Source organism: Lagopus leucura, unplaced genomic scaffold (genome assembly GCF_019238085.1).
Source record: "Lagopus leucura isolate 7727_CA_CO unplaced genomic scaffold, USGS_WTPT01 Super-Scaffold_100001, whole genome shotgun sequence".
Classification (NCBI taxonomy): Eukaryota; Metazoa; Chordata; class Aves; order Galliformes; family Phasianidae; genus Lagopus; species Lagopus leucura.
In genome coordinates this window covers 85,761,761-85,781,896 of record NW_024962262.1, presented here as the reverse complement: position 1 = coordinate 85,781,896, position 20,136 = coordinate 85,761,761, and the positions used below count along the sequence as shown (strand labels likewise).

The following is a 20,136-nucleotide window of genomic DNA, read 5'->3' as shown; positions in this document are numbered from 1 at the left end:
CATCTATTTGTCTATTACATATGACACAAAGAAGAATTATAGCAAATGGCAGCTAAAAATAATAATTAAAAAAAGGCTTACAATACCCTTTTCTTCTTTTGCTATACTATGTTATCTGTCTTTCAGCTGCTGCGGGGTCTGATGGAAAAGTGACAAGAATTAGAAGGATCACTAATACAAAACTGCATGTTTACAAAACATCAGTTTTATCACGAAAGGCATCCTCCGTGCTTTGATGGAAGCATTTGGTACTTACAATTTAAGACTGCCTGGCATTACTGAGCAAGCGGTGGAAATTCCAGGTGAGGTGATTCAGCAAACTAGGGGTCAGAAAAATGCAGTTCTCTCTTTCTCTGTTGTGCCTGCTAAAAATACCAGGGCATATGGCAGCATATTTCAGCATCTTAACATACTAGGCTCCCCCGAGGACAGAAAAAAAAGAGAAAACTTGTGCTGTTGAGCCTGAAATAGATTACTGAACAGTGTTGCCAGACACAAAGAATGCTGGCAGCAAAGCCATCAGCACAGTCAGTGTTTGCCTTTCCTAAAGGTGTTTCAGTTATACTTAATGGGCCTTAAAGAGATAGAAATTAAAGCTAGTAAGAATAATGAGGAATATAAGCATTTTTATAAATTAGTTGTCATTGAAGGCAGAGGAATTACACATATTGCATTAGGATATCTGCTGCTTGTATATGTACCTTCCTGGTTTTCCTTGTGACTGTTAAGTGTCCCCCTGCTTGAAATAATCAAAATGCATATTATAATTACATGGTTTTCCAAAATCCATACACAGCAAGTACAAGATACTTACATGTAAATACACTATATTCACCTATATTTTTGCATAGTTTTTAGTGTGTACTTTGTGCCACTTAATAAAAGCATTACTCACATTTTTTTTTATTTTTTTTTTTTTCTCTATTCTACAGCTTATTCAATTAAAGTAGAAGTAGCTGGATTTTGGTATGTTCATCACAGATTACCAGTTCCTTGGAGTGTAGAGATCAGGTACTTGGAGGAGTCTGGATAAGCAGTGGGGAAAGCTGCAGTGTGAGCATGACATTTTAAATCACCTCCTTAATTAAGAAATATTGTATCAGATTAACAGCGCTAATTTAATAAATTTACCTTTAATTTGAATGGAATTATAAAGGTAAGAACTCTGTTTTCCTTTTGGTAACACTTTACAATAAGTGGCACTAAATTACACTATAACGGCTATGTTACAGGGAAGTACATGTATCTACGCTGTAACTGCTGAAAGAGCTACTGTACATGTGCGTACATGGTAACTTCAGTGCTGTTACAATCATGAATTACATAATTACAGATGATTCTGTCCTTTCTTTTCATTGAAATAGTTATATATATATATATATATAGTATACTGTCATGAAAATACACAAGATGTTAACTTTCATGTCTTATTTAGAAAAGTTGGTTTTCTCCACAAATTCCTTTATAGAGGGAGTCTCAGTGCAAGATGAACCACTCCTAAGAAATGTGAAAGCTTTTTAACGTGTTCTAGCTTAAAATTCTGAGCCTCAAAATTCAACATCAGGTTCCCTAAACTGTTTCTTGATTTGTCTGATGATGCTAAAAGAGTGTGAGGATGCACCCCTTGTCTTCTGATGCACAGCTTTCTTGTCCAAATCATGAGAATGTTCTTCAAACATTGGAAAAAAAGAAATTTAAAAAAAAAAAAAAAAACCACATTTAAAAGTGTAGAAATAATCAGCAACCGACATTGTAAACAGTACACTGGCAGAAACTAGCTACCTGGTTTTGAGAAAACTACTCTGCATGGGAGTGAGGGAGAGGGTGTCACACATATTTTGGCTAATGTCTTCCCATTCAGAGACTCCATTTGCTGGGTACCTTGCAGCCATCTTTAAAGCAATCTTTCAGAATGGGATCTTGACTAAAGGAAACAGAAAACTGGTTTAAAAACCAGCCTACTGAAAATCATTAGCTTTGAGGCATGGTTTTGCTTACAAAAGAGAATGATGCCTCTTCACACTTGGTACAGTAATTTCAATCTGTGAGGACTAGATAGGCTTGTGAAGTGCTACCCAGTCAGAATTTGCCATTTATGGCTGCTTGTTGTGGTTTTTACACCTGCTTTGCACAGACGTAAGTGACATCACAAGGTACAAGATAATGGAAGATCAACTGCATTAAAAATCAGCACACATGATTAGTTTTAATTGGAAACCAATGAAATAATACATTTCAACTGTCCAATTCATATCTTTTTTTTTCTTTCTTTCTTTTTTCTTTTTTTTTTTTTTTGCAAAGTTTAAATGCTGTTTTTATACTGCTGGAGAAAATGGTTCAAAACAATCCTGCTTTTGGAGGTCCTGCCTGACCTTCATTGGGCAACAGTTCAAGTAACAACTCTGCTATTCAAACAAGCTGGAATTAGGAAGAATAAAAAAAGGCATAAACATCATACTTCTGGGGAATTCCACTTGAGCAAATAAGGCCCTTGTCCAGGGAAGCACTTCTTTTTATGCGTAAGAATAGTGCCTTACAGTTCAATGGAACTTCTCCCATGCCTGTCACTGAGTGTGTGCTTAGATGCTTAGTTCAGTTGGGCCCCAGGTACTGAAATGAAACCTTGCATTGTGTGACAATTTACTGTGGCTAACTGGGAGTTACAGTTGTGGCAAGAATCCATATTTTTGGTGCTAAACTGAATGACTTCCTTTGCCAGCCTTTTTACATGTGTATGTTTTGAAAGACATGAATATCTTGTAAACCTATACTAGTTTTCAATGTGTCTAGTAGCACCTACCTGGTTCTCTCAAACTACCATATTATATTAACATATTATTGCATTTTTCCACAGATGGGTATGGAGTGAACTGTAAAAACAAGCATGCAATCACATCAATGCAGACTAATTTCTTTAAAATGTCATACTGTATATGATTTATTATGTTAACACTCAACCACATCATATTATTTATGTCTGTATATTTTGAAAAAAAGTGCTGCTTGATTGACGTCACCCTATTTTCTTGAAATTAACAAGATAAATGTTTCAACAAAAACAATTAAAATACTCTAGTATTGTCCTTAAAAGGTTTATACTCTTTTGATAAATAATCTGACACAGCACCTTTATCTTCCATTTTTCCATACTACATGATGTCATATTCCAAACTCTCCCTTTCCCACACAAAAATAAAATCCCAGGAGAAAGTCCTTTACAGTAGACCATCATGCTTTTAGGCTTCACAAACAAGTACAACAACCAGAGAGAAATATTCTTTTGTCAAAGGTGCAAAACTCAGGAGTACAACAAACTCCATCTAGACTAACTTGCATTCTCCAGTGTAGAATCATTACTAAGAGCTGTTATGGCAACCTTGTTACTTCATTGGAAGAGGAAATAAGCCAATGGGCTTACAGTGTTTTGTTGTCGCAGTTAAGAGCATGTGATTTTCAGCTGTCAATTACACAAAAAAATTCAGAAATAATCCAAACAGAGACTTTCACTGTGGAGCTAAAAGCATGGCAGGAATTCTCTATCATTCACGGTGACATAAGTTTGTACCTCACAAAATGCATAGACAGGAATTTAATATAAAGAATTAGTCCATTTACTGTATACACAAAACATATATCTTTTGTTTTAACATTTCTATTTTTTTTTTACTTTTTTTTTTTTTTACTTTTTTTTTTTTTTAACTTTTTTTTCTTTTTTTCTTTTTTGGCAAACCAACATAGAGAAGCAGCTCTGGAACTGCCAAATTAAAAACTGATAATTTTTGCAACTCAATAGTATTTTTTAAGGATTGTAATCAAATGTGGTTGTAATTTAAAACCTGAGGCTGTGCACTGGTTGTTAGCATAAAACTACCTTTCCATATAACATTGTGCTTCCATTGTATAACAAAGAAAAACTAACAAGAACTAGAAAAGTTTGCTGCTGAACAGTGCTAGGACATACAGACAAAAAAAATACTTATACATGTTACCTACTCAGAATATTTATTTGAGTCATATCTAAAGGGATATAATGACATTAGAAAATGCCTACTTGTGACTGACTTAGCTACTGCCAAAAAAGTTAAATATGTATCAAACAATGTTTAATTGAATTTATTATATGCACTATATACATATACTAAAATGTCTTGCAGTCATGCCCCATGGACGCTTCAAATTTGAGTAGGCAGGTGAGTCCATGTAAAGCAAATAAATTACAAAAACAGAAATTACTCACACACAAAACAAATCTCTAATCTTTGTAATCCCAAAAAAGCAGTATAATGGAAAGACAAATTTGTTTCAAATGAAGCACTATTATCTAAATTTGCAGAATCAGTTTAGCTATTCAGCATGATTTTATCACTGAAACATGGCACTGCTGTCAAGGTACCATTTAAAACATAATAAAGCAAAGCAAAGCAAAACAAAAAATTTAGTGGATGGATAGTTGTTTTTTTATCCCACCAAATCCAAGCACACAAAAAACTATTCTACAAAGACTTCTGTTTGTATTTCCTAGGGCATATGTCTCAAAAACAAGTTGCTTTTTTAATTATAGACATGTATAAAACATTCTTTGTAAACCTCTAGTCTTAGACTTAACATTTTATGTAAGTAAATTAGGTCCTTACCTAATAGTATTTGTTATGAATATTGTTCTATGACATACTAGTAGGGATCATGGTAAAAGAAACTGAAAAAGAAGAAAGCTGTATAACATTTAAAAATGTAGAAAACTTGAATTAAGATGATGATTAACATTGTTAAGGCTGTATATTCAAGCACTGTATGTTAAGAGAGCAGTGGATATGAATTTTAGGCAATAAGAAATGTCCTGCTTTATACACGATGCTGTAATTATAGAATGGGGATGTCAAGAGCTGATTGTTGGTATAAACTGGCTACTTAGAGCAGGTATGCAAGTTAATAAAGATAGCAGAATATGGCAGAAATGAAGTCTGAAAAATGATAGCCAGTTTTCTCCACCATTCAGCCTGATAAGTAAAACTCCAAGATTCTAGTTCTGTATCTAAATGAAATACTCCTTTTTCTCCTCTGCATTGACTTGGCTGCCTTCTGCATTGATAATGGCTGTGTCGGCATCAGGTGCATCTTCAGCTCCTTTTGCTTCGTTTGTTAAATATGTTCCTATAGGAATCAGTACAACAGGAAAAAAAAAAAAAAAAAAGAAAGAAAAAAGATTAGGTTTTTTTTTTTAGATTTACATTGTATTATAGGAAGTACATTTCTAACAGTGCTCCAATTGCTTCATGAATGGATGGATACGTTTACATTTTTAGTATGAATGATACTGGTAGGTTCAGCTTTCTACTTTGTCCGTGAAATATCTGTAGTATTAACACTGGTAATCCACATGCACAAATTCACATTTACTCATAGTAAATTAAAGAAATACCTTAAGAGAAGACCACCTTTTATGTAACTGCAGTAGTATGCAATATATTTGGTAATTATAGAATAAATGATAAAATCTTGGTTATTTCATGGAACAATTGTTCACAAAAATCAAATCAACTTTGAAGATTTAGATATTCATAAATGCTTAAAAAAAAAAAAAAAAAAAAAAAAAAAAAAAAAGACCACTTCTTTTTTGTACTTCTTTTTACATGATTTTACCTATGCTTAAATTTTACTGAATTGTATTACGGTCATTTCCAGGAATTACAAAACTGAGGTAGTTTCACTAACTAAATCCATTCATATTATACTAGCACACATTTTCATGATCAGGAAATGAATAAAAAGTATTGACCTTGACAACCACCTGCCCCTTCGTGAAAAATGTAATTTATGTTGGCATAAGATTTGTATGCTTTTGTTCAGAAATGAAAAACAAAAGAGGCACATTTCTACAGGTTTATTTTTCCCCTACATGGTCCAGTCAAATTAAAATGTTATTTGCATCAGCTGATGTCTGCTAGCCATATGATTATCCTACCTAAATGATTTAATGAGTTAACACCAATACTAATCCTTTCTTCTAGGCTTTTTTTTTTTTTTGGTGAGGATAAGCAAATCAACTGGGTTTTAACAACCCAGTCTGCAAGCTATTCAGAGGTTAAATCTCACAAAATGATTTCGGAATTAACTAGGTCAAAATGGGATCACAGAGAGGCTTAGTCAGAAGTCAGTGTCACTCCATCCCTCTTATCTCTGTTGGTGGTGGGGATTCACAATGAAAGGAATAGAATTCTTAAGGTGAAACCCCTGCATAAGGTAAAGCTTGACCTGGGAATGAAACTCTTACTCTGGTGAGACCGTTAGCAAAAGAGCTACTGATCTGGAATTTCACAATCAGTATTTAAAATTATTTTTTTAGTGCTTGTTAGAAGTATCAGCACAAGAAAAATCTTGTGTATGTATATAAACATGCATCTGTTGACTTGATATACTAGTTAATACTACAAGATTATATAATCAGGTGTCTAGAGCTAAAGGCTAAAATCAAGGGTCACTCTAAATCAATGATTTGTGACATGAACACAAAACTGGACATCTTTTGCCTTAGCTAGTCCACTGAAAAACTGGACAGAAATTCATGATTAGAGTGTGAATGGAGCTTTCTTGTCCAAACCATTCATCAGATGGGGGAAGGTGAAAGGGAAAAGCATTCCCAGGTGAAATCATGCCTTGCTTCCAAAAGGGACAGAAGTTCCACTAAATCTATCCTACCTTTATGTCTTGCCAGGTATCGACCAAGGAGAATTATAGAACATAGCGTTACAAAGACAACTACAGCCACTATTCCTCCTATTAGAGCGTGGTCAGGTCCGGTCTGTCCAGCCAAAGCATTTGGATCTACAGGGAGAAACAAAAACCAAAAATGGTCCTACACAGAAAAAAACTGACAAGAAAAAATCACAATACCAAGTTTTACACTGATCATCCTGAAAATAGAGCTTTTCCCACTTTAATATTTAGCATGGTTATTCCCACATTTACTACCCATATCTTATCAACAACACAGTGCCGCTTGTATTCCCAGACTGTCAAAGCCCTGAGGACATTACAGTTATGAAAAATATTACCTTCTTCTTCTTTGGCAGAGGTTATTAAATGGGAAAGGTTTCTGGTTTTGTCCTCGTCATTTTACAACTGAAAACCTGGCCACAGCTATTTATAGAAGGAAAAACAAGGAACCGAGAATTGGGGATCAGATAGCATCAGCAGAATAGTGTCTGCATAATACATAATTTATAGACCTGATTCTCAGTGGGGAACCCTTATATATTCTCTTCCTCTCATTCCTATCCTATTGCACCAGAAATAAAAAGGCAGATAAAGTGCAGCCTTGCAAAGTCCCTCTGCACATGGCTGAGTCTGCATGAATTTGGTCAGATAAAGGTATCGGGCAACCTGAAAGATCATCATTCATTTTCAAGCCTCGGTTTGAGAGTTTACTATGAATACTCAATTAGCACACAAACGGAACGAGCTGTAATATATGCAGCAGTGTATTCTCATGTCCACTTTACTAACTCTGGACAAGGTGCTACAATGAATGTTTTCAGATTTGAGTCTTCTGTGCTGGTCACCTGTCTGTTCTGTTGGCTGGTGCTTTATGAATGTTGCAAAGAATACTGGGAAATGACACTATTTAGAGGTGGGTAATTCTCTGGAACTTTTGAACAATGAATGAGCAATCTTTGTCAGCTGAAATATGCAAAAGGAAGAAAATATTCCATCAAAGAGTCATGTTAAGATTTCTGTTTTGATGAAAGCGCCTCAGCTACATGGTAATAGTAATTCTCTCAAGATGCTATTAGCATGTTCTCTATGTTGCTGTCAGTCTATACACACTGTTTCAAGGGCATTTCCCTTGTAGCAGCCATTTATATTCTACAAGTAGTCTGCAAACAATTTCTTTTTGCAAAACAGAAAGGCAGAAAAAATATTTACAGATAAAAGAAGGCTACCCTGCAAAGACAATTAAAGTCCCTCTGATAGTGCTTAGGAAGTGTGATTGTGTGACACCACAATTACATTATGCTGACCAAGATCACCGTTTAATGGTGAGATGTATTTATATATCTACATACACATGTATGTATAAACATAGCATTATTCAGATGAAATGAAAGAGGCATGCTTTCCCCTCTCTTTGCAAAACATCAGCCACATGGAAACTCAAAGTTTGCTGGAGCACACAGCAGTATGGGTCATGGTAATAGATACTGTTCTGCTCTTTACAGTCCCCAGACCCCTGAAGCATGGCTTCCTCTCCTGCTGCTGGCTTCAGAACTCCCAACTGTTTGTCTTCTGGCTGCTAAGAGGACTTACGGAAAAATGGCCACAGCACTTCTGCAGACATCACAGCAAACTAGTTAGGGGCCTCAAGAAAGCTAGAAACACATTATAAAGTCCACTGTCCCTGCCCCTTCTCCATCCTCATGAAAATTCTGGCTCGCTATATTGAGGAGGGGGGTTCAATTCAAACGGCCATCGGCTCTATTTTGATCAAGAAGGACCCTCATCTCTGTGTGCCAGCAGCCTTGCGGGAAAAGGCAGGAGGAGGGCTGAAATCTCAACCTGCCAGAGCCACAGCTTGGAGCCCACAGCCATCCTTCCCCAGGCCTTGCAGAGGCTCTGCTTTCAACAGCGCTTAGAAGGCAGTGATTACTCACTTGAGAAAATGGAAGGTGACAGCTTGCTGCAGGACTTTCAGTCTGCTTGAGCCATCTAGCAAATTCCTCCTTCTGTGGTGCCTGTGGCAAAGTTGCTGTAAACCAGCACCAATTTTGGCACTCAGGAGGAGCAATGTCCATAAGTGCTGTATGTAATCTGCAGGAGACGCTCTTCCCCAGAAACTGGGCAGGAGCAGGATGAATTTGTTTTCCCACTGATATACTTACATACTTGCTAATATAGTAGCATTAAAATTAACAAGTGAAAGGCAATATTTTGAGGGATAATATCCTTCCTGATGTAGAGTATAATACAGAGAAGGACTAGCATTGCACTTCATCCAGAGGTACTTTTTGAAAAGCTGATTGCAGCATACAAGCTCAATACCCAGATTTACACATCACTCTTATGTGAGCTTTAATAAGCACTGCAGACAGAAATTGTCGCATAAAGGTAATCACTATACACTGAAGTGAATATGCCTGTGTTTTCATCCTCAAGTGCTTTCCAGCATATAGGTCCTTCCTTTAGCATACCTGATGCAGTGGACTGCTTATGATGAAGATTAATGAGATTCTACTGTTCCTAAAGATTGACATTTTTAGCCCTAAATTTTAGTTTTTCATTGAAATGCAAAAATAGTATTGTATTGCCATTGAGAGAGAACTTTATGTTTCTCAATTTTTGTAAGATTATATTGATAAATATCGTCACAGAAGTCTATTCACAAAGAAACTGTCTATGAACTACTTTCATTCTCAAGAAGCCAAAAAAAGAAGATCCAGGGAACTACAGGCCAGTCAGTCTCACCTCTGTGCCTAGCAAGACGGTGGAGCAGATTCTCCAGAAGGCCCTACTAAGTCAAATGGAAAATAAATACGAGGTGATTTGTGGTGACCAACATGGTTTCATGAAGGGCAAGACATGTCTGATAAAGATGATAGTCTTTCATGATGGAGTTATGGTAGGTAAAGGAAGGGCAACTAACGTCATCTACCTGGATTTGCGCAAAGTTTTTGACACTGTCCTGCACAACATCCTGATTACAAAATTGGAGAAAAATGGATGAATGGACTACTTGTTGGATAAGGAATTAGCTGGATGTCTGCACTCAGAGTTGCATTAAACGGCTCAGTGTCCAATTGGAAACTGGCAATGAGTGGTGTTTCTCAGAGATCAGTACTGGGACTGGTGCTATTTAACGTCTTTGTAGGCTGTGTGGACAATGGGATTGAGTGCACCACAGCAAATTTGCAGATGGCACCAAGCTGAGTGGTGCAGATGATATGACAGAGAAAAGGGATGCTATCCAGAGGGACCTGGACAGGCTTATGCCAACCTCATGAATTTTGACTTGGGCAAGTACAAAGTCCTGCAACTCATGTGGGGCAATCCCAAGTACAGACAGAGGCTGGGTGGAGAAAGGCTTGAGAGCAGCCCTGAGGAGACGGATTTGGGGGTCTCAGTTGATGAAAGACTCAACATGATTTGGCAATGCGCACTTGCAGTCCAAAAGGCCAATTGTATCCTGGATTGCATCAAGAGAAGTGTGCCAGCAGGTTGAGGGTAATGACCCCACCCCTCTACTCTGCCCTCATGAGTACTGTGTATAGTTCTGGAGCCCTTAGCACAAGAATTCATTTGGAGCAGGTCCAGAGGAGGGCCATGAAGATGATCAGAGGGCAGTAGCATCTCTCCTATGAGGACAGGCTGAGAGAGTTGGTGCTCTTCAGTCTGGAGAAGAGAAGGCTCCAAGAGGACCTCATAGCAGCCCTCCAGTATCTGCAGGGGACCTACAGGAAAACTGGGGAGAAACTTTTTATAAGTGCATGTAATGACAGGAGGAGGGAAAATGTTCCTTTTACTGCAAGTGGGTAGATTTAGACTAGCTGTTAGGAAGAAAATCTTTAGTGTGAGGGTGGTGAGACACTGGAACAGGATGCCAGGTGAGGTTGTGAATGACCCTTCCCTGGAGGCATTCAAGGTCAAGCTGGATGGGGCTTTGAGCAAACTGGTCTAGTGGGAGGTGTCCCTGACTACAGCAGGAGGGTTGGAACTACATAATCTTAAAGGCCCCTTTCAACCCGAACCATTCTATGATTCAGTGATTATTACCACAGAAAAAATAACCTTTTTAAAAGAAAAAAAATGAAAGGAAGGAATGGAAGGAAGGGAAAGAAGTGGAGAAAGATCTTCACAAGAAGACAATATTTTTGGGGGGAAACAAGCATCCTTTCATAGCAAAATGAAAACCTGCACAATATAAACAATGCTATGAACAGGAAGTGCTTCTCATAGAAATTTTCGCCTCATTGAAAAATAATGTTAACATTAAATATAAATATGCTCTACATTATGCATGCTGTGTAATGCACTATACATTTGCCATTCATTAAATGACCTAAGCCCCATGCCTGAATTATAGATCTGGAACTATCTACCATCTCATAAATAATTACTGTGTCAAAATGTTCCTGAACAGTAGCCGAAAGACAGAAAAACAGGGGTTTGGAAAATATAGCATTTTGTATTTTAGATATTTATAGAGTGACCATACACAATCTTCCAAGTGCTCTAGGCGTTTTTATTACCAGCTCTCTTCAGGGAGGATGCCCTTTATTATCTTCATGAGTTTTACCTGGTCTTAGCCTGCCACACTCATAACTCCAGTAAGTAATGTCTTAATTATACAATTGTGCAATAAATTCTCATAATCAAGGGAAGAAATAAAAAAGGGATTAGTTTGTTAGACTGTTTTCTACTGCAAGAGCACAATAAACTAAAATAGTAATTGCCTGAGATGCAGAAATTCAAAGATCTTTATTAGTCTAGATCTTCAAAGATCAGTTCTTATACTGTTAATTTTACTCTTTGATTGGACTAAAGAAATCTTATAGCAAGACAATGCCAGTAAAGCCAAGGAGTCTTTTTTATTTGTTTCTGTCCTAAATTTAGGAAGTACTTTTGAAATACTGATTGCTGATACAGTGACATTTTCAGCTTCTCGGATTTACCCATTACTGTTTGTTCACAGACTTACAGAGATAACATACTTAAAATGAGTAAGAGGAAAGTAATAGATCATTCATTAAGAAGTGAAACACATTGGATAAGACTTTACACCTATTAAATAAGGAGATAAGTGCATTTTCTGACTGAATGACTAAGTTTCAGCGTAGAATATTTTTATGTGATTTCACACATTAGCTAAGCAGAGAAATGCTGAAACAGTTTTTCATGCTTTTGCATGAAGTATATGATAATTATCCATCTAATTTCATTTTCTTCCTGCATAAGTTTCCTTTTTATTTATGCACAGTTGACTTGACTAAGCAGGCTGCAGGAAGGGGTCACATAACCCTTTTCCAAGCAATGGGAGAAAAAGAGCTGTGTATGCTGAAATGGTAGCATATTTTGGGGAATATGCTCAAGTAGACCTCTTTATTGTAAAGCCTAATTTTTAGCCCTGGTGATGAACTAAAAAAGTTACACAAAAATCACTTTGAGTATGACATGCTCAGCTTTTAGGGACCTAAAGTAATCATTTGTTTTGACCATTTATACTAAAAGAAAATTTGGAAATAAAGGCTATATTTTGCTCCAGAGCTTAAAATGCATTCTCAAAATGAACACAAATTAAGCACACATTATTTGAAAATAACTGTTCCTTAAGGCTGGGAAAAAAAAACGGATGTCCCATTTCTGACAAGTGCTGAAACCCCGAGCCTACAGTCACTTTTACTGATTTCATGAATAATCCATTACTTAGGCAAAATAGGACTGTTCCAGCAAGAAATCCTGTGGTGTAGCACCAAGTCACAATTTATGTGGCAGCAAAATCTCTTCAAGTAATTCCTCCTCCTTTTCTCAATTTCCAGGGCCTGCTATCATTCCCAGTACAATTTGCAAAGCATTCATACTTTGGGCAAAGACACTGTTTAAAGGGCCTGGCACAGAATCAGATCAATAAAGCAATGTGCATTTGGGGTTGAGGAGATCCAAAGCACAAAAAGAAACCCCAGTCTGTCCTATTTGAAGAGTGTTGAGTTTATGCAAATGAAGAAGGGTAAGGTGAGAATGTGCAGTGGAAAGCAATGAAAGCTTCTGGAGAAAATCTAGCAAGGAACCACATCTACATGTTTGAGTACTTTTAAGTGCCTTTGTGAAATAAAATGCTAAAATTACAGAAAGCAAGTAATGGACAGGACTCTTTAGTTCTTCCTTTTGAATTTTGAGAAGTTCACCAGTGAATATAAGCTAAATTAGAAATATTCCCCTTCACTAAGACATATTTCAGCGGAGCTTCCTAAAGAAAGAGAGCTTTTGTGATCATGCTCTTTCATTCTCTTCAAATTGCTTACTTAGGAACTATGGATCAATTACAACCAATTTTAAGAGACAGTATAGATCTCAAGATCATTGTTTTCCTGTAACTATCCTGAAAGAACAGAATGCCGCAGGAGCTCAGACCTCATTAGATATCAGAGAACCTGCAGGAAGGATGCCTTTAGAAAAACCCTAATAGAGACAAAAAGCTTCATACAAAATCTGTGCCCTGAGATCAATTTTTCAATAAAGGTTTCTCCCCATTGTGATTTCTTTGGCATATAATAAAGCACAGGTCCCTTTTGAAGCTTTTCACACCGTTAGGAGACATTTGTAACACCTCAACTCTTTCCCCAGTGCCTTCTTGTCTCATAATTGGTCAGCTCATGCTGCAGCATTTAGATAATTCAGTTTAAAAATCAGTCAACCAAAAAAAAAAAAAAAAAAAAAGAAAAGACTAAGGAATTTACTCACAAATATGGATAGTAGGTAGGGCTGCATTGACAGCTGACAAGGTGTTTGATTTAGGAATAGGAATGGTAGCTGTGGTGCTGTCTGTGATAAGTGCTTGTGAGGAAATTTTACCCATTTTAGCATCTTCATTTGGGCACCCCACAGCTCAATTTTCCCTTCCTGGCCTGGAGTGCTGAAACAGGTACTTTTAATCTCATTTTGTAATATGCTACTAACCACTAAAATACATGTACTTGAAACTTGTGAAAGTATTGTTAAGGAAGAAAAGAAAGTTTTCTAAACCCTCATTTAAATTGCAAAGAGTAGCTGCCCAAAGGGGTTGGTAGTGAAATTTGTTGAAAATGTGTTTTGTTATTAACCAGTTTTGAACTTAAAATATGTGACAGCCTTCCTTTTACTTCAGTGCCTGAAGCAAAGAAGAACAAAACAGAGTGCTAATATGCAGCATATATAAACTGCTGTTTTAATAGGAGAACATCATCAACCATAGAGAAGACAGACAGAAAAAAAGTTCACTTGTAAACCTTCAAAAGAATTGATAGCCTTTTCTTCTGGTATTACCGCAGTAGCACATTTGTCACATTTTGCCTCTAAATGTTTTTTCTTTCTTTCTTCTTCTTTTTTTTTTTCTTCCCCCATAGCACTGAATTATATATACATTGCTATTAAGAAGAGCCCACATCCCAGAAGGATAAAAGCCCCACTAATGTGTCAACAGATGAATCTACAGCTCCTTTTGAGAGATCATGTTGTTCTCATGAATCTGAGATTTCTTTCAGTGAAGGTAAAACATCACATCTTCTGATGTGTATTCGTGAGTAAGGGGCCCTTGTCCAAGGTAAATAAAAATATTGCCCATATCTATTACTAATTTTTTTCTTTCGGTGCTAATAAGAGAGCTGTATATCTACACTGGGTAAGAAATGGAAAATTTAATATTTTCTAGGGTCCTTAGAGCCTCGTTCCAGATTTTCTGCCTTGTCTTTTATTTCATTGACACAGTTACTCAAAGTTTTTTCTTTTTTTTTCTTTTTCTTTTTCAATCGTTCTTTAAAAGCTCCAGCTTTCTGAAGGGAACACATCTTCTAATTAGAGCACACAACAGACTTCTCTTATTGACATTATATTTCGTCCTTCAATAAACTCATTAATTTCTTTAGACCTTGTCATAGAAAAACAAACAAAAAACCTAATATCTGCAAACTTTTCATCTTTCTTTTTGTAGAGAATAATGAAGGGAATAAATACTTGCAGACAATCCAGCTATAACTTCTGGCTACTAAGGAAGGGGGATGTGGGGAAACAGAAAACTGGCAGAAATGACTGTAAAATTTCTGTTAAGCCTGTCTTTCCAAGTGAGTTATATGGTAGGCTGCAGCACAACAGCCAGGTGATGGATTAACTCTGCTTCCAGCATTTTAATTTTCTTCTTCTTCTGAAGTTCCAGAATGCTCAGTGTCTCCCTCCATTGCACAAACAAAGCAAAGCAGATTGAAGTTTGGAAACTACAGCCTATTAGACATAAAAAAAAAAAAAAAAAAAAAAAAAAAAAAGCCAACCCTACCTAGAAAGTCAAGATGCATGATTTCCTATTTTCTGAGAAAAAACTGCATTTTGTGTCATCTTTCCTCTAACGACTTTCCATCAATAAGCATAGGAGGATCTCTGCTTTTTTTTGTTTTCTTCATCAACAATTAAGGACAGACACCAGCTGGAGTAGGTGTGCATATGTATGCACAACTCCTTTTCTTGACACCAGAAGTTAATTATCTATATAAATAATGAATAATTCCCTAATTAACACAGAAACTGGAGATGCCAGTGAACTCTCCTGCTCTCTTTGTTGTAGTACCTTATAGCTGTGACTTTTGGTCACTTCCTACAGATTTCAGCTTGCCAAGCAGAACATGCAGACAAATGTCTGTATGAGAAGGGGAGTGTGTGTGTATGCTCAGCAGGTTCTGAACTCAGGTATCTCTTGCTGCCTTATGGTCTCTTCCAGTCTTATCATTTGCAGACAATGAGAAAGCCATGGCTTGTCACCACAACTACACATCACAAACTGTGATCAGATTGTTTAAAGATAATCCTTCAAAGCACTTAAGAAAGTAATTCTGCTAGCCAGTAGCTTCTGGAAAGTAGTATAATATTTCCCACAATGACTTTTTTTGCCACTTTGTTTTTATGTTTATGTATAAATTCCCTCACAAATTGTTTTTCAGAGTTAATCAGTACCACCGTATAGCTCAACTAAACCTTCTACCTCAGGTAAGCAGTGCAAGAAAGATCAACTTTCAGCTAAGAAATGATATTTAATAAATGTAGAACTTCAGTAAAGTGTAGATATAGAGGAAGGTGTTCCCAATGGCAGAAGCTAGAGTAAGTAAGGCAGAGAAGCAGACTTAAAGCTAGCAGAGAATATCCACGGTTGTATAAGGAACAGAGAAGCATGAGTGGATCCACAGTTGCACAAGGTATGGTGGATTTAATCAATTCAGGAAAGTTTTCAAAGGGAGAAAGGCAGAAGAAAGAAAGGCAGTTTTAATTTATTTGAAGAACAGTTCTAATTAAAACTTACTCCATGCTGGAAGAAAAGCTATTGTTCAAATGAATTCTTTATGCTGGTCATACTAAGTTCTCCTTACCAAAACAGATTAGAATAATTATAAACCTATACAACATCAAAATACCTCAGTAAACCATCCACTTACAGCCAGAATCTGTCACCTTAGTCATGCTGAAGAGCAATTTAATCTGCCGTGAGATTACTCAGTATGAATAACTGCAACAGAATTTCCTCTTCGGCAGTTAATAGCGTATTTTATCTGTCAATATATCTCTAGAAGATTAGCCAGGCATACTTGTGGCTAGGGTAACTGATCCAAGGAAGGCTGTTGACTGGCTCAGATCATCTCAGAAATAGAGAGGTGAGAAACATTAGTGGAGGTAGACTGTTGTAATTCTAAGTAACAGAAAAAATGAGTAAATTATTGGGAGGAAGGTGAATACTCCTGTTAACATTTTAGGCATCTTTTATGGCCATTTTAATGAGGGCATAAAATCCTATGTAAATGGATGTGAAGATGATGTAAATGTAATTGGAATAATGACAACCTCCATTAGTGAAGTTTCTGTCCAAGCAATAAGACTATCTTCAATTTGTTGGAATTATTGCCAGTGGTTCAACTGAATGCCATCCATTCTTCATGCCAACTCTCTACTAATGGAAACAACAATATTTTCTTCATTTAATAATGACATGGTTGGTGGAATTCAATATCTTAACCAAATCTTCCCCTGGGAACATTAAGACTTCGTTGTTTTCAGAAGTCTTAAAGTTAAATACCATCCAGCTATTAGTAAGAGATTGTTTACTCTTACTGCCATTGGTTGGTAATGGATTTGTTATGAATAAGGTCAGTCTTTGCTTTCCTAGAGGACTGTTGTATTCATAAAAAATTATGCTGTGCTAGTTTTGGTTTATGGGGCTACTTTTTTTGAACTCAGCAGTATGTGTTCATTTCTAGCAGCACTTACAGTCTCTGTTGTCAGCACTGTTAGCTGCAATACATGAGGATTCTACCATGGGGGTCACATCCACACTAGTATGTAACTGACAGATTCATTTCCTACCATCTCTGGAGACAGCCACAAGGACTGAAAAATTCAGAGGTCCAGTGTAATTACTATGTATATTTCAGATTAAATAAATGTGATAAAAGCCTCCATCTGGCTGTTGATCAAACGTGCAAAGGCAGGCTGATTTTCAGTGACATATTACAATATGTCTCTTGTAACAGTCCCAAATGCCATCCTGTAAATTACTTACATTTGGGATTACTTGACTATGGCAGACAGAAATATTACTCACTGCTTAAGTGTTGCCTACTGGGAGTATGAGAGACATGGGCTAATCTTAAAGTTGTTAAGCAAGGCATTAAGAAATAATGGGGCCATGTTTATTTTACTAAATGGCGATTATGCTCACACTATTTGAAGACAGCAAACCCAATTTAATAGCAGCCTGAGCTGGACTCTTGATGTTGAAAAGCCATAAAAAGTCTGAAACCTGGGAAATAAGTGTAAGCGATGTGCTGGAACAGTTCCTGAGGAGAACTTTTTAAAAGCAGAACAAAACATGTCAACAACTTCAAATTATGTGCCATCTGTTGACAAAATGGAGGTCTCTTTCTAGACAGAAACTCTGAGATTAAGAGGCTGTTGATAAGGAAAATCTCAAGCAGATACCCAACAAAGAAATAGAACTTTCAAGGGAAAAATTGAAAGTGATACTTCCATTTCTCCTGGAGGTTGTAGTTGGAGCATGGAGAACCATCATGAAAGTTACTGAAAGTCTTTTAGAGAGATTACGGTAAGAAAGAAAAGCTGGAAAAAAGCAGGAGAGATATTTATAGGGCAAGTAATCATGGTACAAAGGTCTGTTCATTCTTACGACTTAGAGCTCCTTAAGGTTTACAACTCTCAGAGCAACAAAAAAATTAATTCAGAATTGAAAACATCATAAACATCATTGCTTAACTTACAAGAAGAATCCTCTTCCCTAGTCAAACTGCAGGTATTTCTTGTTGGCAGGATTATGCTTGTCCTCACTGAACATCTATTCTGTCCATTAAGTGTACCAGAACGCTGTATAACAAGGGCTGTCTACCAAGGACAGCTTTGGCCCTTCAAATTCTTGTTGGAAAGCCCAGAAGAACAACTTATTTCTCTATATCTCTTAAAAGGACAACATCTTCACAACACATTTTCCTCCAGCCACTTATCTGGAAAAAAATACTTGGAAGCATTCACAAACCTAGTAAGCACTTCCTAGTATTTTTGGCTCTAGAAGCATTCTCCTTATCTCCTATTTGATGACTCCAAGAAGTAACTTCCTTCTTTTTCCTGTTTGGTTCTCATTCTATTTTAACTGCAAGAGAGTTTCCTTTTACTCTGAATTGTCTCATTAGCCCACATCACTCAGCATCCAATTCTACTTAACTGAAGTAGTTCACTAAATGCCATTTTCTCTCAAAAGGTCTCTAAGAACTTAGTCCTCCCTCTGTGAAAGCACAAACAGAGAACTTGAATGAAAACAAGAAGGTTCCAAGCAAAGCTGTGTATTACTACTTTCCCAAGTATCACTGGCCGGCGGCTTTTCATTGCCTCTTTCCTTCTTCCCTTCCTTCCTTTTTTCCTCATCTTTTCCCTTTACATTACATCCATGCCAAGGATGTAATATTCCTCTCTGAAGCATTCTTTCAGCTTAAACTGATGAAAAATAAAGATGCACTCCTAAAAACGCGATTCTGATCATTATGACATATTCGATGCAGTCAGCAAAATGTTCGTTATGACCATCTCACTAACACCTGTAACAATCTCTGTCTTGATAAGAAACTAGCAGGTATTACATACAGCTGAAAATTAGAGATTCATTCTGGCAGGTGAAGCAGGTATAAACCCTATACATTTACTTAAGTATAAAACCTGAAGTATAAGAATTCTAAAACTTTAGCATGCTACTCCTTCTTCTGCAGAGGTGAGATTCATGAATTTGTGACAGCTTCTCTGCCACCAGGACAGCTGGGTCTGGCTCAGCTGTGGCCTCCAACCTGCGGAGCTGGGCAACCCGTAATCAGAGAGCCCCTTGCTGGCAGCAGCCTCTCATCAAAGCCCTGCTCATGCCACCTGGGCCAAGCAGGCAGCATGTGGCTTGTTCCTGCAAAATCTCTTTCAGTACTTAAGGTGGAAAGTTGGTGTTTGTTTCCTTTCTTAACTGTATGCAGTTCAGAAACTTATGACATGTTAGGCTTCATCAGCCTGATGATTGTGCAGCCTGCTCACACTTGTGAGCTGTCCATCCAAAACACCTACTGGTGGTGCACTTCAAGAGGAAGGTTTATTTTTCTAGTGATAGGTGTGAAAAATGCGGATTTAAATCCTTACCGTGCAACAAATTTGCACAAACTTTGACAAAGTGTTTTCTTTAGCTGTACCTCTGTTTCCCTAAAATAACATGTAACTCAAAGAATAAAAAATGATTTTGACTCATAGAATGATTCATAGAACAAAGAATGATTTTGAGGTACTGCGGTAGCAACAATGAGGCAGGCACTTGACCTGTCCTTAGGAGCAATATCCTAGATTTTGAAACATTTGAAATGTATTTTTGTGGCTTTAGTTTTTACTGAGCTTCTGTTGGATATATTTTTATCTTGAGATAAAAGGAAATCAAGTATCTATTATGACGTGTTGCAATAATGAAGAAGTTAATGGCTGGATCTCTTTATTTCAGGCAGATGAGACAGAACAAGATGACCTTAGACAGACACATTTCTAGATGTGATTCACATCAGGTAATTGATGAAGAAAAAAATTAACACAAATATGGAAATAAGCCAGAAACAGTATGAGTCAACTTCCAGATTATGGGAACAAACATGGAAATATTAGAGATGTTGTTAAATGCTCTTAAACAGACATGAATGAGCCCTTGGTTTCATAAATAATATTGAATTTAATAGGAAAAGTTGTTCCATTTTAGCCCTAGAATCACTGAAGTTGCAAGTCAGCTAACAAAAGAGTGTAGTGGAGAATTAATGTTTAGAAAAATGAACAGCTACAGCCTCCTGTTTTCAGTTTGCTTTTTCATCCAAATAATATCTAATATTTCATCAGTACCAA

The 20,136-nt window shown here is 36.9% G+C and overlaps 1 protein-coding gene across 2 annotated transcripts in view; it reads right to left on the bottom strand.

Moving 5' to 3' along the window:
- Positions 1–3,727: 3,727 nt before the first annotated feature.
- The window catches only part of CADM2 (cell adhesion molecule 2), a 612,364-nt gene continuing 595,955 nt past the window's right edge, over positions 3,728–20,136 (bottom strand). For both annotated transcript variants that reach the window (XM_042867465.1, XM_042867466.1), the window contains 2 exons: positions 6,697–6,822; positions 3,728–5,151 (listed from right to left, as the gene is read on the bottom strand). In XM_042867465.1, coding sequence (XP_042723399.1) covers positions 5,033–5,151; positions 6,697–6,822 — 245 coding nt within the window. In that variant the 3' untranslated portion in view covers positions 3,728–5,032. The remainder of the gene's footprint in view (positions 5,152–6,696; positions 6,823–20,136) is intronic.